Here is a 13,599-nt window from a genome sequence, read left to right as displayed (position 1 = left end):
CAGCCATGGGTGAGTCAGAGGGCATAGGTCCAACCACTGGGGAGCCAGGCCTAGCCAATCAGAATTAGTTTTTCCTCACAAAAGGGCTTTAGTACAGAGAGAGATACTCCAGTTTCATCAGCTGTCCGGGTGGCTAGTCTCAGACGATCCCACAGGTGAAGAAGCTGGATGTCCTGGGATGGCTTTGTTACACATGGTCTGCAGTTGTGAGGTCAATTGGACATACTGACAAATTCTCTAAAACAACATATGCTAGAGAAATGAACATTCAGTTCTGGTGGACATTCTTGCAGTCAGCATGCCAATTGCACACTCCCTCAAACCTTGAGACATCTGTGGCATTGTGTTGACAAAACTGCACATTTTAGAGTGGCCTTTTGTCCCCAGCACATGGTGCACCAGTGTAATGATCATGCTATTTAATCAGCTTCTTGATATACCACACCTGTCACGTGGATGGATTATCTTGGCAAAGGAGAAATGCTCCGTAACAGGGATGTAAACACATTTTTGCACAACATTTGAGAGAAATAAGCTTTTGTGCACATGGAACATTTCTGGGAACATTTATTTCAGCTCATGAAACCAACACTTTACATGTTGAGTTTATTTCTGTTCAGTATATTTGGGAATTGTCACTAAGCATATCATTTAAATGACAAGAAAATAATAGACCCCGAAAGGACTAGAACTATAAATTGCATGAAGCCCGCTGTGTAATAAAGTAAATACTTGTCATGGTAGAGATTCCAAGCTCTTCTGATAAAAATGAATAAATAGCCACAACTGTTGACTGCTCTATTTGACAACAGAACACCCAAACAAGTGGGTAAATAAATTCACCATTTATTTTACTGGCTGTGATATATTTAAGAGAACTAATTACAATAAAGCATTTATTTTGTATAAGCTTAAATCACTTTGAAATTGTAATAATTCCAAATCAGAAATATTAGTGGTTTTTGGTTTCAGTTGGTACACAAATATATAATCTGGCAATAGGCTACAATATCTTTCAGGTTTTAATTTATACATATAAAGCAGAATATACATGGTCTTAAAGTGTTCAAAAAAATATTCAAATAAGTTTGCATTTCTATGTCAATATGGTTTACAGCTTCACCCTTTAAGATGTAGAGAAGGGAATGAAATGAGTTCTGCACACCAGAAGGTCGTAAATGCTATTAGTCAACTTTCAGTTACCTACAGTATTAACATTGTGTATTCTAAACAACTGAAAACATTATTTAGACTTAAGACACCATACCTTGTGTTAATGCTTAGGTTTTCTATTCAGACTGAAAATACTGATGTAATTTCAATGTAGACAATCATTTGCTGGTATGAGTTACATATTGAAAGGAAAAATAGGAAAACTGGGATTGTATGGTTTTGCAATTTAAGTCTCAAGAGTAATTGAAAATAGATGGCTCCACACACGCATGCCCAGGGAAGAGCAAACCCTTTGAATAGTGTGTAGAAGAACCATCTTCAGGTTATGAGTCAGCGCCATCAAAGACAATCAATCTCAACCAAACAAATAGCCATAAAAACCTGATGGATGACAGACTACAAATAGAAGACCACCAACCCTAATATAACACATTTGTTAAATAATTGCATTGATTTTCTTCTTACTGAAAGCGCCATCTAGTAATTGTTCCATATAGCTTACTCCCTTATCTCTGTGCTACTTTGACATATTGTGCAACTGTTATGATAATCTCCCCATTTTGTCTGAGTCCTCAACTCTCCTCTATTTCACACTGATCTGAGTTGTAAAGTGGGGTCAGTAATGGACAAAACTGTCTGTCAATCAGGAATCGAATCAAAAACAGCTTTCCTTCTGAACCTGTGTCACATTAGCAAAGTCATACAAAGGACTGATAGAAACAGCATCATGGGGGGGGCGACGACTGTTGAGTGAAATCTTATGATCTTATTAGATATGGGTAAGACTATACCATTCATGAACAACCATTTATAAATAGTGAAAAACTATTAAGTATTTCATTATTACTTGTAAGCATTTACAATGGTTTATTCATGAAAGTCAGAGTAACCCAAAAATGTTACCGTTGCAGAAAGTACTGCAGTGCCCACACATGGAGCGCAATTTTACTTATTTTGCTATTCCAACTATTGTGGGATGCAAAGCACATTTTAAACATCTGGATGAAATTGCCACTCAGATGTCTGGAACCATGCTGGTTTGGGGGAAGGGAGGACCGTACATACAACTAGACCAGGGATTTGCAACTGGCGGGCCCCTCGGACTAATTTCAGTCAGGGTCTCAACTTACTGCTGAGAGTTTGTATATTCTATTCTAAGTGCAATTTGGTTATGCATCAGCAGTCAATTAGCTCATGTCAGCTAAATGAAAGTGTTAAGTTAGTCTAGCAGCCAGCCATCTAAGCTTGTAGTAAGCATGGTCGAATTACTGACCAGTGTGGGGCCCATTGACCATCAGTTATTAAAAACCGCAAACATTTTCTTCCAGCCTATGGCAAAATTGGGGAGGGGGAAATCGGTCACTAAAATGTTTTGCTCGCAAGGTAGGCGGGGGAGATTGTGGGTACGCAGACACCGCACGATGAGTTCCGTTTTTTTTGTGCCCCCAGCCGCTTCAAAAGAAGCCTATCCCCTGGCCTAAGCTTACAACTCCCTAGCGTAGCATTGAGGTTGTTCCAGTGTATAAGGCCTCAGCTTGGCCCTCACATATCCAGTGATGCTTTAAAAAAATATATAATAATAATTCACTGCTTGCTTGTGCGTAAGTGAGTGATTGTACAAGTCATTTTGTATGGATGTCTTCACTTGTGGGCATACTAAATATATATATATTTTGTCATTAATATATACTTTGTACATGTAAATCAATGTTTGAGTGCATTTACAAAATGGTTGGTGGGGGTCCTGCACTTGAAAGTGGTAGGCTACGCATCTCTATACCAACACTTCACCTTAAATAATTCAACACAATTCATCAGAATTGCTTTCTTGTTCCTTCACCGAGGAGAACAAATCAGATGGCTGACTATTAAACTGCTAAATCACAACAATCAAGCAGGTGACCTACCATTCTAACATACATCTGGACAGTGGACACCAATAAGACACATTGTTTAAAATTGGGCAGCAGTTAGGATACCTCTGTTTCCTATCCCATTGCAACACGGGGCTATAACGTCTTCTGTTTATTTGGGGTTATCATCCATGATGTGGACTTGGGTTGGGGGGTGGGGGGGCATTGCCAAAACCTTCAAAGCATCATGGCAATTGTCATTATAGATAGGCCAATTACGTGACTATCAACATATCAGTAGATGTAATGGTGAACACTGGCTAGCAAGTCTGAGCCACACTGACCATGACAGCACAACCTCACCACAAGCCCGTCTCACCTTCAATAACAAAATGGGCGAGGGAGAGAAATCAGGTGTGCACAATCCTCAACCCATAGAAATAGAATGAATATAATTGGTCATTCTATTTCTTTGCCCCAACCTCCCCATGAGATTAGTGTCCCAGTCTGCAGTACAGCGGGCCATCACTATCCTCCCAAACTGCATAGAAGATGTAGAAGAAAAAAAAAAGTTTCTCCAATCTGGCAACTGATTCAATCTGGCAACCGAGCTGTAGGTTTGATCCGCCGTGTTTGGGTATCCTGGGAGGCATCGCTTCATTCAAGTCTTTTTTTCGACACTCGAAAGACAAACCCAATGTTTCTGTCCATCCCAGTACGCAGGTTTGCGGAGCGCGGCAGAGTTCCGCAAGGGTGTCGGCGAAGTCACTCGTGGACGTCCCAGATTTCAGATAACAGCGGCGGGAGCTTCTTGTCCTGGAGGCGTAGGGCGAAGACCTGCTCAGAGTGGACGCTGCTGAGGGTGCGGAGGCTGACCAGCTTCATGAGCATGCGTGGAAACATCAGGTGATCCTAGAAGGAAGAGAGATTAATGTAACCCCACTCATCATTCAGGGTCGGGGACCATTACATTTTATATTTTTAAACCTAACATTTTACTATTACTTTCAATTTGGATTTTCCCACTCATGACCTGAATTTCAATACATTTTCTGTACGGACTGGAATTGAAAATAGGATTCAACTCGACGCGGACTCAAGTGTGTATGTGAAAACTGAAACATCCTCAACCTACACATGGTGGCTTGTGCAAGTTAAATCAGAACTAGAGCACTCACGTTTGGTCTCTTGATCATGATGTAAGAACGAAGTGCGTCCACGTACGGCTGCTGCAGTCGCTCCACAAGTTCATGGTCCTGCACATTGGGCCGGTCTGGGGAACATACGAATACAGCTTAACGTTTTATACCTAATACAATAGAATGCATAGATATGTTGAATGTTACTTCCTACATATGGGCAAGGTCTCTGTAGTACCCAGGTCAAGACATTAATATTTTGAAATCCCATAACTTCGCATAAATGCGGAAGAATTCTAAAATGAAGGGACCAGCGAGGTGAGTGAAAATAACTGAGTGAATGGCAGGAAAAGTTCAAAGTGGAAAATAAACACATTCATAGTGAACTCCTCAACAAACACATGCAGTGCCTTCAGAAGGTATTCACACCCTTTGACTTTTTCCACATTTGAGTGTGTTACAGCCTGAATTTAAAATTGATTCAATTAAGATTGTGTCACTGGCCTACACACAATACCCCATAATGTCAAAGTGGAATGTTAAAGATTAATTGAAAATAAGTATTCAACCCATTTGTTATGGCAAGCCAAAATAAGAAAATTGCTTAACAAGTCACATAATAAGTTGCATGGTGTTTAACATGATTTTTTAATGACTACCTCGTCTATGTACCCCACACATACAGATAATTGTAAGATCCTTCAGCCGAGCAGTGAATTTCTAACAGATTCAACCACAAAGACCAGAGGTTTTGTAATGCCTCGCAAAGAAGGGCACCTATTGGTAGATGGGTAAAAATGTAAAATGCAGACATTGAATATCCCTTTGAGCATGGTGAAGTTATTCATTCCACTTTGGATGGTATATCAATACACCCTGTCACTACAAAGATACTTGCTAACTCAGTTGCCAGAGAGGAAGGAAACCGCTCAGGGATTTCACCGTGAGGCCAATGATGTCTTTAAAACCGTTAGTTTAGTGGCTGTGGTAAGGAGATCAACAACATTGTGAAATAATCTGTAAACAATTGTTGGAAAAGTTACTTGGGTCATGCACAAAGTAAATGTCCTAACCGACTTGCCAAAACTATAGTTTGTTAACAAGAAATGTGCGAAGTGGTTGAAAAATGAGTTTTAATGACTCCAACCTAAGTGTATATAAACTTACAACTTCAACGGTATAGTTTTGGCTATTCGGTTAGGACATCTACTTTGTGCATGACAAGTCATTTTCCCAACAATTGTTTACAGACCGATTTATTTCATTTATTCACTGTATCACAATTCCAGTGGGTCAGAAGTTTACATACAGTAAGTTGACTGTGCCTTTAAAACAGCTTGGAAAATTCCAGAAAATGTCATGGCTTTAGAAGCTTCTGTTAGGCTAATTGACATCATTTCAGTCAATTGGAGGTGTACCTGTGGATGCATTTCAAGGCCTACCTTCAAACTCAGTGCCTCTTAGCATGACATGGGAAAATTAGCCATGACCTCCAAAAAAAAAAAATCATAGACCTCCCACAAGTATGGTTCATCCTTGGGAGCAATTTCCAAAGGCCTGAAGGTACCACATTCATCTATTACAAACAATAGTACGCAAGTATAAACACCATGGGACCACGCAGCCATCATACCGCTCAGGAAGGAGACGCGTTCTGTCTCCTAGAGATTAACGTACTTTGGTGTGAAAAGTGCAAATCAATCCCAGAACAGCAGCAAAGGACCTTGTGAAGATGCTGGAGGAAACGGGTACAAAAGTATCTATATTCATAGTAAAACAAGTCCTATAGCGACATAACCTGAATGGCCGCTCAGCAAGGAAGAAGCCACTGCTCCAAAACCGCCATTAAAAAAAGCCAGACTACAGTTCGCAACTGCACATGGGGACAAAGATCGTACTTATTGGAGAAATGTCCTCTGGTCTGATAAAACAAAAATATAACTGTTTGGCCATAATGACCATCGTTATGTTTGGAGGAAAAAGGGGAACGCTTGCAAGTCGAAGAACACCATCCCAACCGTGAAGCACAGGGGTGGCAGCATCATGTTGTGGGGGTGCTTTGCTGCATGAGGGACTGGTGCACTTGACAAAATAGATGGCATCGTGAGGCAGGAAAATTATGTGGATATATTGAAGCAACATCAAGACAGTCTCCTTGATGGTCGCAAATAGACGATGACCCCAAGCATACTTCCAAAGTTGTGGCAAAATGGCTTAAGGACAACAAAGTCAAGGTATATTGGAGGAGTGGCCATCAAAGCCCTGACCTCAATCCTATAGAAAATTTGTGGGCAGAACTGAAAGTGTGTGCGAGCAAGGAGGCCTACAAACTTGACTCATTTACACCAGCTCTGTCAGGAGGAATGGGCCAAAATACACCCAACTTATTGTGGGAAGCTTGTGGAAGGCTAACTGAAACGTTCGACCAAAGTTAAACAATTTAAAGGCAATGCTACCAAATACTAATTGAGTGCATGTAAACTTCTGACCCACTGGGAATGTGATGAAAGAAATAAAAGCTGAAATAAATCATTCCCTCTACTATTATTGACATTTCACATTCTTAAAATAAGTGGTGATCCTAACTGACCTAAGACGGAATTTTTACTAGGATTAAATGTATTTGGCTAAGGTTTATGTAAACCTCCGACTTCAACTGTATGCTTGTCATCCGCAAGAACTAGGAATTTTGTGGGCATAAAAAGAAAGAGTTTAGCACAAGTAAAATCCAAGAGGAAAACCTGGTTCAGTCTTTTTTCCAACAGACAGTGGAAAGGCTGATCTTTGACTTAATGTGTGGATTTAAGTCAAAGATCAGCCTTTTTCACTAGCCGAATGAAAGTCTTTATGGCCGCTAGTGATATATTTTGGCCTTTCAGCAGGACAATAAACACAAGGCGAAATATAACCTGGAGTTGCTTACCAAGATGACACTGAATATTCCTGAGTGGCCTAGTTACAGATTTGACTTAAAAATCTATGGCAACACTTGAAAATGGCTGTCTAGCAATGATCAATCAACTTGACAAAGCTTTAAGAATTTTTTTAAGAATGTGCAAATATTTGCACAATCCAGGTGTGCAAAGCTCAGACTTACCCAGAAAGACTCAGCTGTAATTGCTGCCGAAGGTGTTACTAACTCAGGGGTGTGAATATTCATGTAAATGAGATATTCCTGTATTTAATTCAATACATTTGCAACAATTTCTACAAACATTTTCACTGTCATTAAAAGCTCTGTCAAGTTGGTTGTTGATCATAGCTAGACAGCCATTTTCAAGTTTTGCCATAGATTTAAGTCAAATCTGTAACTAGGCCACTCAGGAATATTCAGTGTTATGTGTAGATGGGTGAGAAAAATGATCTATTCAGTCCATTTTGAATTCAGGCTGTAACAATTTTAAATAGGTCAAGGGGTAGGAATACTTTCTGAAGGCACCGTATCATTAACTGTTTTACTGTCATTCCATTTACTGAAAAGTTTTTCAAAATATCTACAGCCACCTTTACTTAAATTCATATTTTCACTGCAAACCCTGTAGAATTTTTGAAAACGACGCTGTTCCCATAAATGTTTGTTTTTGGAAGCTTCCTCATATGATTACTAGGGATGCACAATATGTCAGTGACCATATTGGTATAGGCCGATAATAGCTTAAAAATCGATATTGCAAAGGAAATATTTAATATTGGTATCCCCCCAGAATATCCACATCAGTGAATCCCTAACGATTACGTTGATGTCCAGACCTTCGTAATAAAGGTACCTTGCATATGGGCTATGTTCCACACTAGCATACCACTTGACCTCTGACCTGCAGAGAAGATGTTGATGGCAATGAGCAGAGCGTACTCCGCCTCGTCCAGGTGCAGGTCGTTCATGCCCTTGGAGAACTCAAAGATGGGGTTAATAAACTCCAACTGCAGCCCTGAGGGGATGAGAGCGCGAGAGGGAAATCCAGACAGAGGGATACAAATATGGGTTAAGGATAAGAGGTCAATGTCTCCATAGAGTATGGCAGGGGTTCCCTATCTAGGGGTTGCGCCAAAGTTTCATTGAGTGAGTGCGGGACCTTCCTTGACTTCAGGGGTGTGAAGTAAAGGAAAGTCCCGCACCCACTCAATGAAACTTTGGCGCGAATATACACATCCAGCATGTATGTATAAATAAAACACACACAGTACCAGTCAAAAGTTGACACTTATTCCAGGGTTTTTATTTATTTTCTACATTGTAGAATAATAGTGTAGACAAACTATGAAATAACACATGGACTCATGTAGTAAGCAAAACATTTTTTTAAATGTTTGAAATTTTTCAATGTAGCCACCCTTTGCCTTTGACAGCTTTGTACATTCTTGGCATTCTCTCAACCAGCTTCATGAGGTAGTCACCTGGAATGCATTTCAAATAACAGGTGCGCCTTGTTAAGTTAGTCACTTGAGGAATTTCTTTTCCTTCTAAATGCATTTGAGCCAATCAGCTGTGTTGTGACAAGGTAGGGGTGGTATACAGAAGATGCCCTATTTGGTAAAGTCCATATTATGGAAAGAACAGCTCAAATAAGCAAAGAGAAACGACAGTACATCAAGACATGAAGGTCAGTCAATGCAGAACATTTCAAGAACTTTGTTAGTTTCTTCAAGTGCAGTCGCAAAAACCATCAAGCACTATGATGAAACTGGGTCTCATGAGGACCGCCACAGTAAAGGAAGACCCAGAGTTACCTTTGCTGCAGAGGATAAGTTCATTGGAGTTACCAGCCTCAGAAATTGCAGCCCAAATAAATGCTTCAGAATTCAAGTAACAGACATCTCAACATCAACTGTTTAGAGGAGACTGCGTGAATCAGGCCTTCATGGTCAAATTGCTGCAAAGAAACCACTACTAAAGGACACCAATAAGAAGAAGAGACTTGCTTGGGCCAAGAAACACAAGCAATGGACATTAGACCGGTGGAAATCTGTCCTTTGGTCTGATGAGTCCAAATGTGAGATTTTTGGCTCCAGAGTAGGTTAACGGATGATCTCCGCATGTGTATTTCCCACCGTGAAGCATGGACGGGGTGTGGTGTGATGGTTCTTTGCTGGTGACACTGATTTATTTTGAATTCAAGGCACACTTAACCAGCATGGCTACCACAGCACGCTGCAGCGATATGCCATCCCATCTGGTTTGCGCATTTGTTTTTCAAGAGGACAATGACCCAACACACCTCCAGCCTGTGTAAGAGCTATTTGACCAAGGAGGAGAGTGATGAATCAGATGGAAAAACCCTTGAATGAGTAGGTGTCAACTTTTGACTAGTACTGTATAATCTTTTTTTTAAAAGCTGTAAAATAGAGGAAGACGCAACTGAAGCACACAGGAATATCTTTGGTTTGTCTTCATGACATTCAGAAGCTGAGCTACAACCTAAAGTGGAGTCAAAGAAATTGGACCTTGCTTGATTAGTAATCTTGTGTGTGTGACTGTCGCTTTCAATTAATCTATTCACTTTTTTGTAAAAGAATATTTATAAATAAATTGAGGGTTCAAATAAATTATAGTAATAAAACATTTGGGGAAATTGGGTATAAACTTCATTTTCCTTATCCATTATTATCATCGTCAAATAGCCTACCTAAAATGTGTCATGAATCTTGTTAAACTACATGGAATGAGCTTCAAAAACAACAAATGACTGTTAAAAAACAGGGCCCTGAGGAAAAAAGGGTGGGAGACCCTGGAGTATGGGGTACAGAACAGGAGGGAGTTGAAGGCAAGCAGCTTGTTTTTGACTGATTGCAGTTTGAATGTGAATCGTGAACATCTAAGACAAAAGGAAAGATGCTGTACCTGCTTTGGCAAAATCCTCCTTGTTATAACTGAAGTCCTTCAGGAACGTGATGCTCTCAATGGCAGGGTTATATCTCCGCGATGTTTCCAGCAGCATGATCTGCAGAAAGACAAGGCACATCAGTGACTGGGGATCAAGTGAGAGACATCCTCCAAAGTAGATAATCTACTTGAGATATTGAGACATGTGATCCTGAAAACCAACATAATGATATAGAGCCAGACATGATTCCCCCCCCCCCCCCAGTGGTCTTGACTAGAAGTGTTTATTTTATTTTTTTAAATAGGCAAAAGACAATATCAAGCCAGCATTTCTTATTACTGTATTTACCACTTTAACAAACCTGTCTGAGAATATGAGGGGAAAGAAGGTAAACGGTGAGGAGAGAGTAATACACTAGGAAAACCATGACTCACCTCAATGGTTGAGGTCTTCAGCAGGGCAATCTGGTCCTCTCTGGTGAGCTCTAGGAAGCCAGGCAACTGCTTGGCAAAGTCCACTATCTCCTGGACCGACATGATGGCCAGCTCAGTGAAGTGGGCAAAGCGCTGCTGCCGCACCTCCCTGTTCTGGGGGTCCTGACTCTGGGGCCACGGCTGGAAATTAGATGGAGACAGACTTCAAAGATGAATAAATTAACAAATTATTCAATAAAAAAAATGAACACCTAATACAATGCAGAGATTTCACCATGTGCTCAGAGCTGCAGACCTACCAAAAATTGGCTAGATGACAAACAGTTCATTTGCCCAAAATTCAACAGTAACAATATTTTGTGCAGTATTCTTGGCAAACATGTCTTTGAACATGCAGAGGTGTTGTGGAATGCAGAAATGTTGTATTCCACCTCTATATCAAGATGTCATACCAATCCCTACATTCGTGCAACTGCGAAACAAGAAACTGTTTAAGATATCTAGCATGCCATATGTTAGTAGTTTGCCCTGTGGCATCAAAAGGATTGGGACACTCAGAGACAATCACCGTGACTTTGGGCCGGTCGATGAACGAGCGCTTGTTGCACTGCTTCTGCATGGCCACCAGCTTCTCGATCATCTCCAGCTGCTCGGGCGCCAGCGGGACCACCTCCGGCACCGGGGTGGGGGTCACCACGGTAGACGTGCGTGCAGTCTCTTCCTCGTTCTTCTTCATTTTCTTCACTCGGATCTGCTCCTCTGAGAGAACGCCTGGGAACGCCAGGAGGAACACATAAAATCAGCAAAGCAATGAAAAGTAGGAAAAAGACATACTACCATAGTTTGGGAGGTCAATTTCAATGATGTACTACAGCTTTTTATAGAGCCCTTGCCAAGCCATCTCTACATTTAATATTAGTACATCTTCTGTTTTTTAGCACAACCCCTACATATCCAAGGTAAAAAAACGTATTTTTTAAGCACAGGTGTTTTGGAAGATAAAGGGGTATATAAAAAAAATACATGTAAAAGAAAGATGGCTGCCACAGGGAACTGTAGCTCAGAGACAACTCACATTGCTCCAGCATGCCCGCCTCGCGGCACTTGCGCAGCCGGCACTGCTGGCACTTGCGGCGCATGTACATGTCCATCTCACAGCGGCCGTTGTTCTTGCACGAGTACTGGGCGCTCTTGATGACGCTGCGGCGGAAGAAGCCCTTGCAGCCCTCGCAGCTCAGCACGTTGTAGTGGAAGCCTGAGGCCTTGTCCCCGCACACGCTGCACACCTCGTTCCCCAGCATCTTGGGGGCTGGACCCTTCTTCCTCTTCACCGGCTGACCCTCTGAAAATATAGAAAATGTATGTACTGAGGGGGCACTAGTGCGCATGGAGTAGAATCGCTCATTCAGGTCTCCTCTCCGCTTATTTTGAAATATTTAAATTGTTACTGTTTCATTTCCAAGTTTGCAAAAAAAATACACACAGTTGAAGTCGGAAGTTTACATAAACTTAGGTTTGAGTCATTAACCTACACTCGATCCCTCCGATGTCAACAACTACAGACCAGTATCCCTTCTTTCTTTTCTCTCCAAAACTCTTGAACGTGCCGTCCTTGGCCAGCTCTCCTGCTATCTCTCTCAGAATGACCTTCTTGATCCTAATCAGTCAGGTTTCAAGACTGGGCATTCAACTGAGACTGCTCTTCTCTGTGTCACGGAGGCTCTCTGCACTGCTAAAGCTAACTCTCCTCTGCTCTCATCCTTCTAGACCTATCTGCTGCCTTTGATACTGTGAACCATCAGATCCTCCTCTCCACCCTCTCCGAGTTGGGCATCTCCTACCTGACAGGTCGCTCCTACCAGGTGGCGTGGCGAGAATCTGTCTCCGCACCATGCGCTCTCAGCACTGGTGTCCCCCAGGGCTCTGTTCTAGGCCCTCTCCTATTCTCGCTATACACCAAGTCACTTGGCTCTGTCATATCCTCACATGGTCTCTCCTATCATTGCTATGCAGACGACACACAATTAATCTTCTCCTTTCCCCCTTCTGATAACCAGGCCGCGAATCGCATCTCTGCATGTCTGTCAGACATATCAGTGTGGATGACGGATCACCACCTCAAGCTGAACCTCGGCAAGACGGAGCTGCTCTTCCTCCCGGGGAAGGACTGCCCGTTCCATGATCTCGCCATCACGGTTGACAACTCCCTTGTGTCCTCCTCCCAGAGTGCTAAGAACCTTGGCGTGATCCTGGACAACACCCTGTCGTTCTCCACTAACATCAAGGCGGTGACCCGATCCTGTAGGTTCATGCTCTACAACATTCGCAGAGTACGACCCTGCCTCACACAGGAAGCGGCGCAGGTCCTAATCCAGGCACTTGTCATCTCCCGTCTGGATTACTGCAACTCGCTGTTGGCTGGGCTCCCTGCCTGTGCCATTAAACCCCTACAACTCATCCAGAACGCCGCAGCCCGTCTGGTGTTCAACCTTCCCAAGTTCTCTCACGTCACCCCGCTCCTCCGCTCTCTCCACTGGCTTCCAGTTGAAGCTCGCATCCGCTACAAGACCATGGTGATTGCCTACGGAGCTGTGAAGAGAACGGCACCTCCATACCTTCAGGCTCTGATCAGGCCCTACACCCAAACAAGGGCACTGCGTTCATCCACCTCTGGCCTGCTGGCCCCCCTACCTCTGAGGAAGCACAGTTCCCGCTCAGCCCAGTCAAAACTGTTCGCTGCTCTGACACCCCAATGGTGGAACAAGCTCCCTCACGACGCCAGGACAGCGGAGTCAATCACCACCTTCCGGAGACACCTGAAACCCCACCTCTTTAAGGAATACCTAGGATAGGATAAAGTAATCCTTCTAACCCCCCCCCCCCCTTAAAAGATTTAGATGCACTATTGTAAAGTGGTTGTTCCACTGGATATCATAAGGTGAATGCACCAATTTGTAAGTCGCTCTGGATAAGAGCGTCTGCTAAATTACTTAAATGTAAATTAAAAATCTTTTTTCAACCACTCCACAAATTCCTTGTTAACAAACTATAGTTTTGGCAAGTCGGTTAGGACATCTACTTTGTGCATGACAAGTCATTTTCCCAACAATTGTTTACAGACAGATTATTTCACTGTATCACAATTTCAGTGGGTCAGAAGTTTACATACACTAAGTTG

At 42.3% G+C, this 13,599-nt stretch overlaps 1 protein-coding gene across 4 annotated transcripts in view; it reads right to left on the bottom strand.

Annotated features, from left to right (window-relative positions):
* Window positions 1–549: 549 nt before the first annotated feature.
* LOC106561932 (oxysterols receptor LXR-alpha) overlaps window positions 550–13,599 on the bottom strand; it is a 38,887-nt gene continuing 25,837 nt past the window's right edge. For 3 of the 4 annotated variants that reach the window (XM_014126343.3, XM_082957709.1, XM_082957710.1), the window contains 7 exons: window positions 11,497–11,763; window positions 10,990–11,192; window positions 10,422–10,601; window positions 10,005–10,104; window positions 7,966–8,094; window positions 4,205–4,299; window positions 550–3,938 (listed from right to left, as the gene is read on the bottom strand). In XM_014126343.3, coding sequence (XP_013981818.1) covers window positions 3,792–3,938; window positions 4,205–4,299; window positions 7,966–8,094; window positions 10,005–10,104; window positions 10,422–10,601; window positions 10,990–11,192; window positions 11,497–11,763 — 1,121 coding nt within the window. In that variant the 3' untranslated portion in view covers window positions 550–3,791. The remainder of the gene's footprint in view (window positions 3,939–4,204; window positions 4,300–7,965; window positions 8,095–10,004; window positions 10,105–10,421; window positions 10,602–10,989; window positions 11,193–11,496; window positions 11,764–13,599) is intronic. The other variant, XM_014126345.3, reaches the window with a different exon arrangement.

The sequence above is a fragment of the Salmo salar genome, chromosome 11 (assembly GCF_965601325.2).
Source record: "Salmo salar chromosome 11, fSalSal1, whole genome shotgun sequence".
NCBI classification, from domain to species: domain Eukaryota; kingdom Metazoa; phylum Chordata; class Actinopteri; order Salmoniformes; family Salmonidae; genus Salmo; species Salmo salar.
Note: the sequence above shows the minus strand (reverse complement) of the source record. Positions and strands in the feature narration are given on the sequence as shown.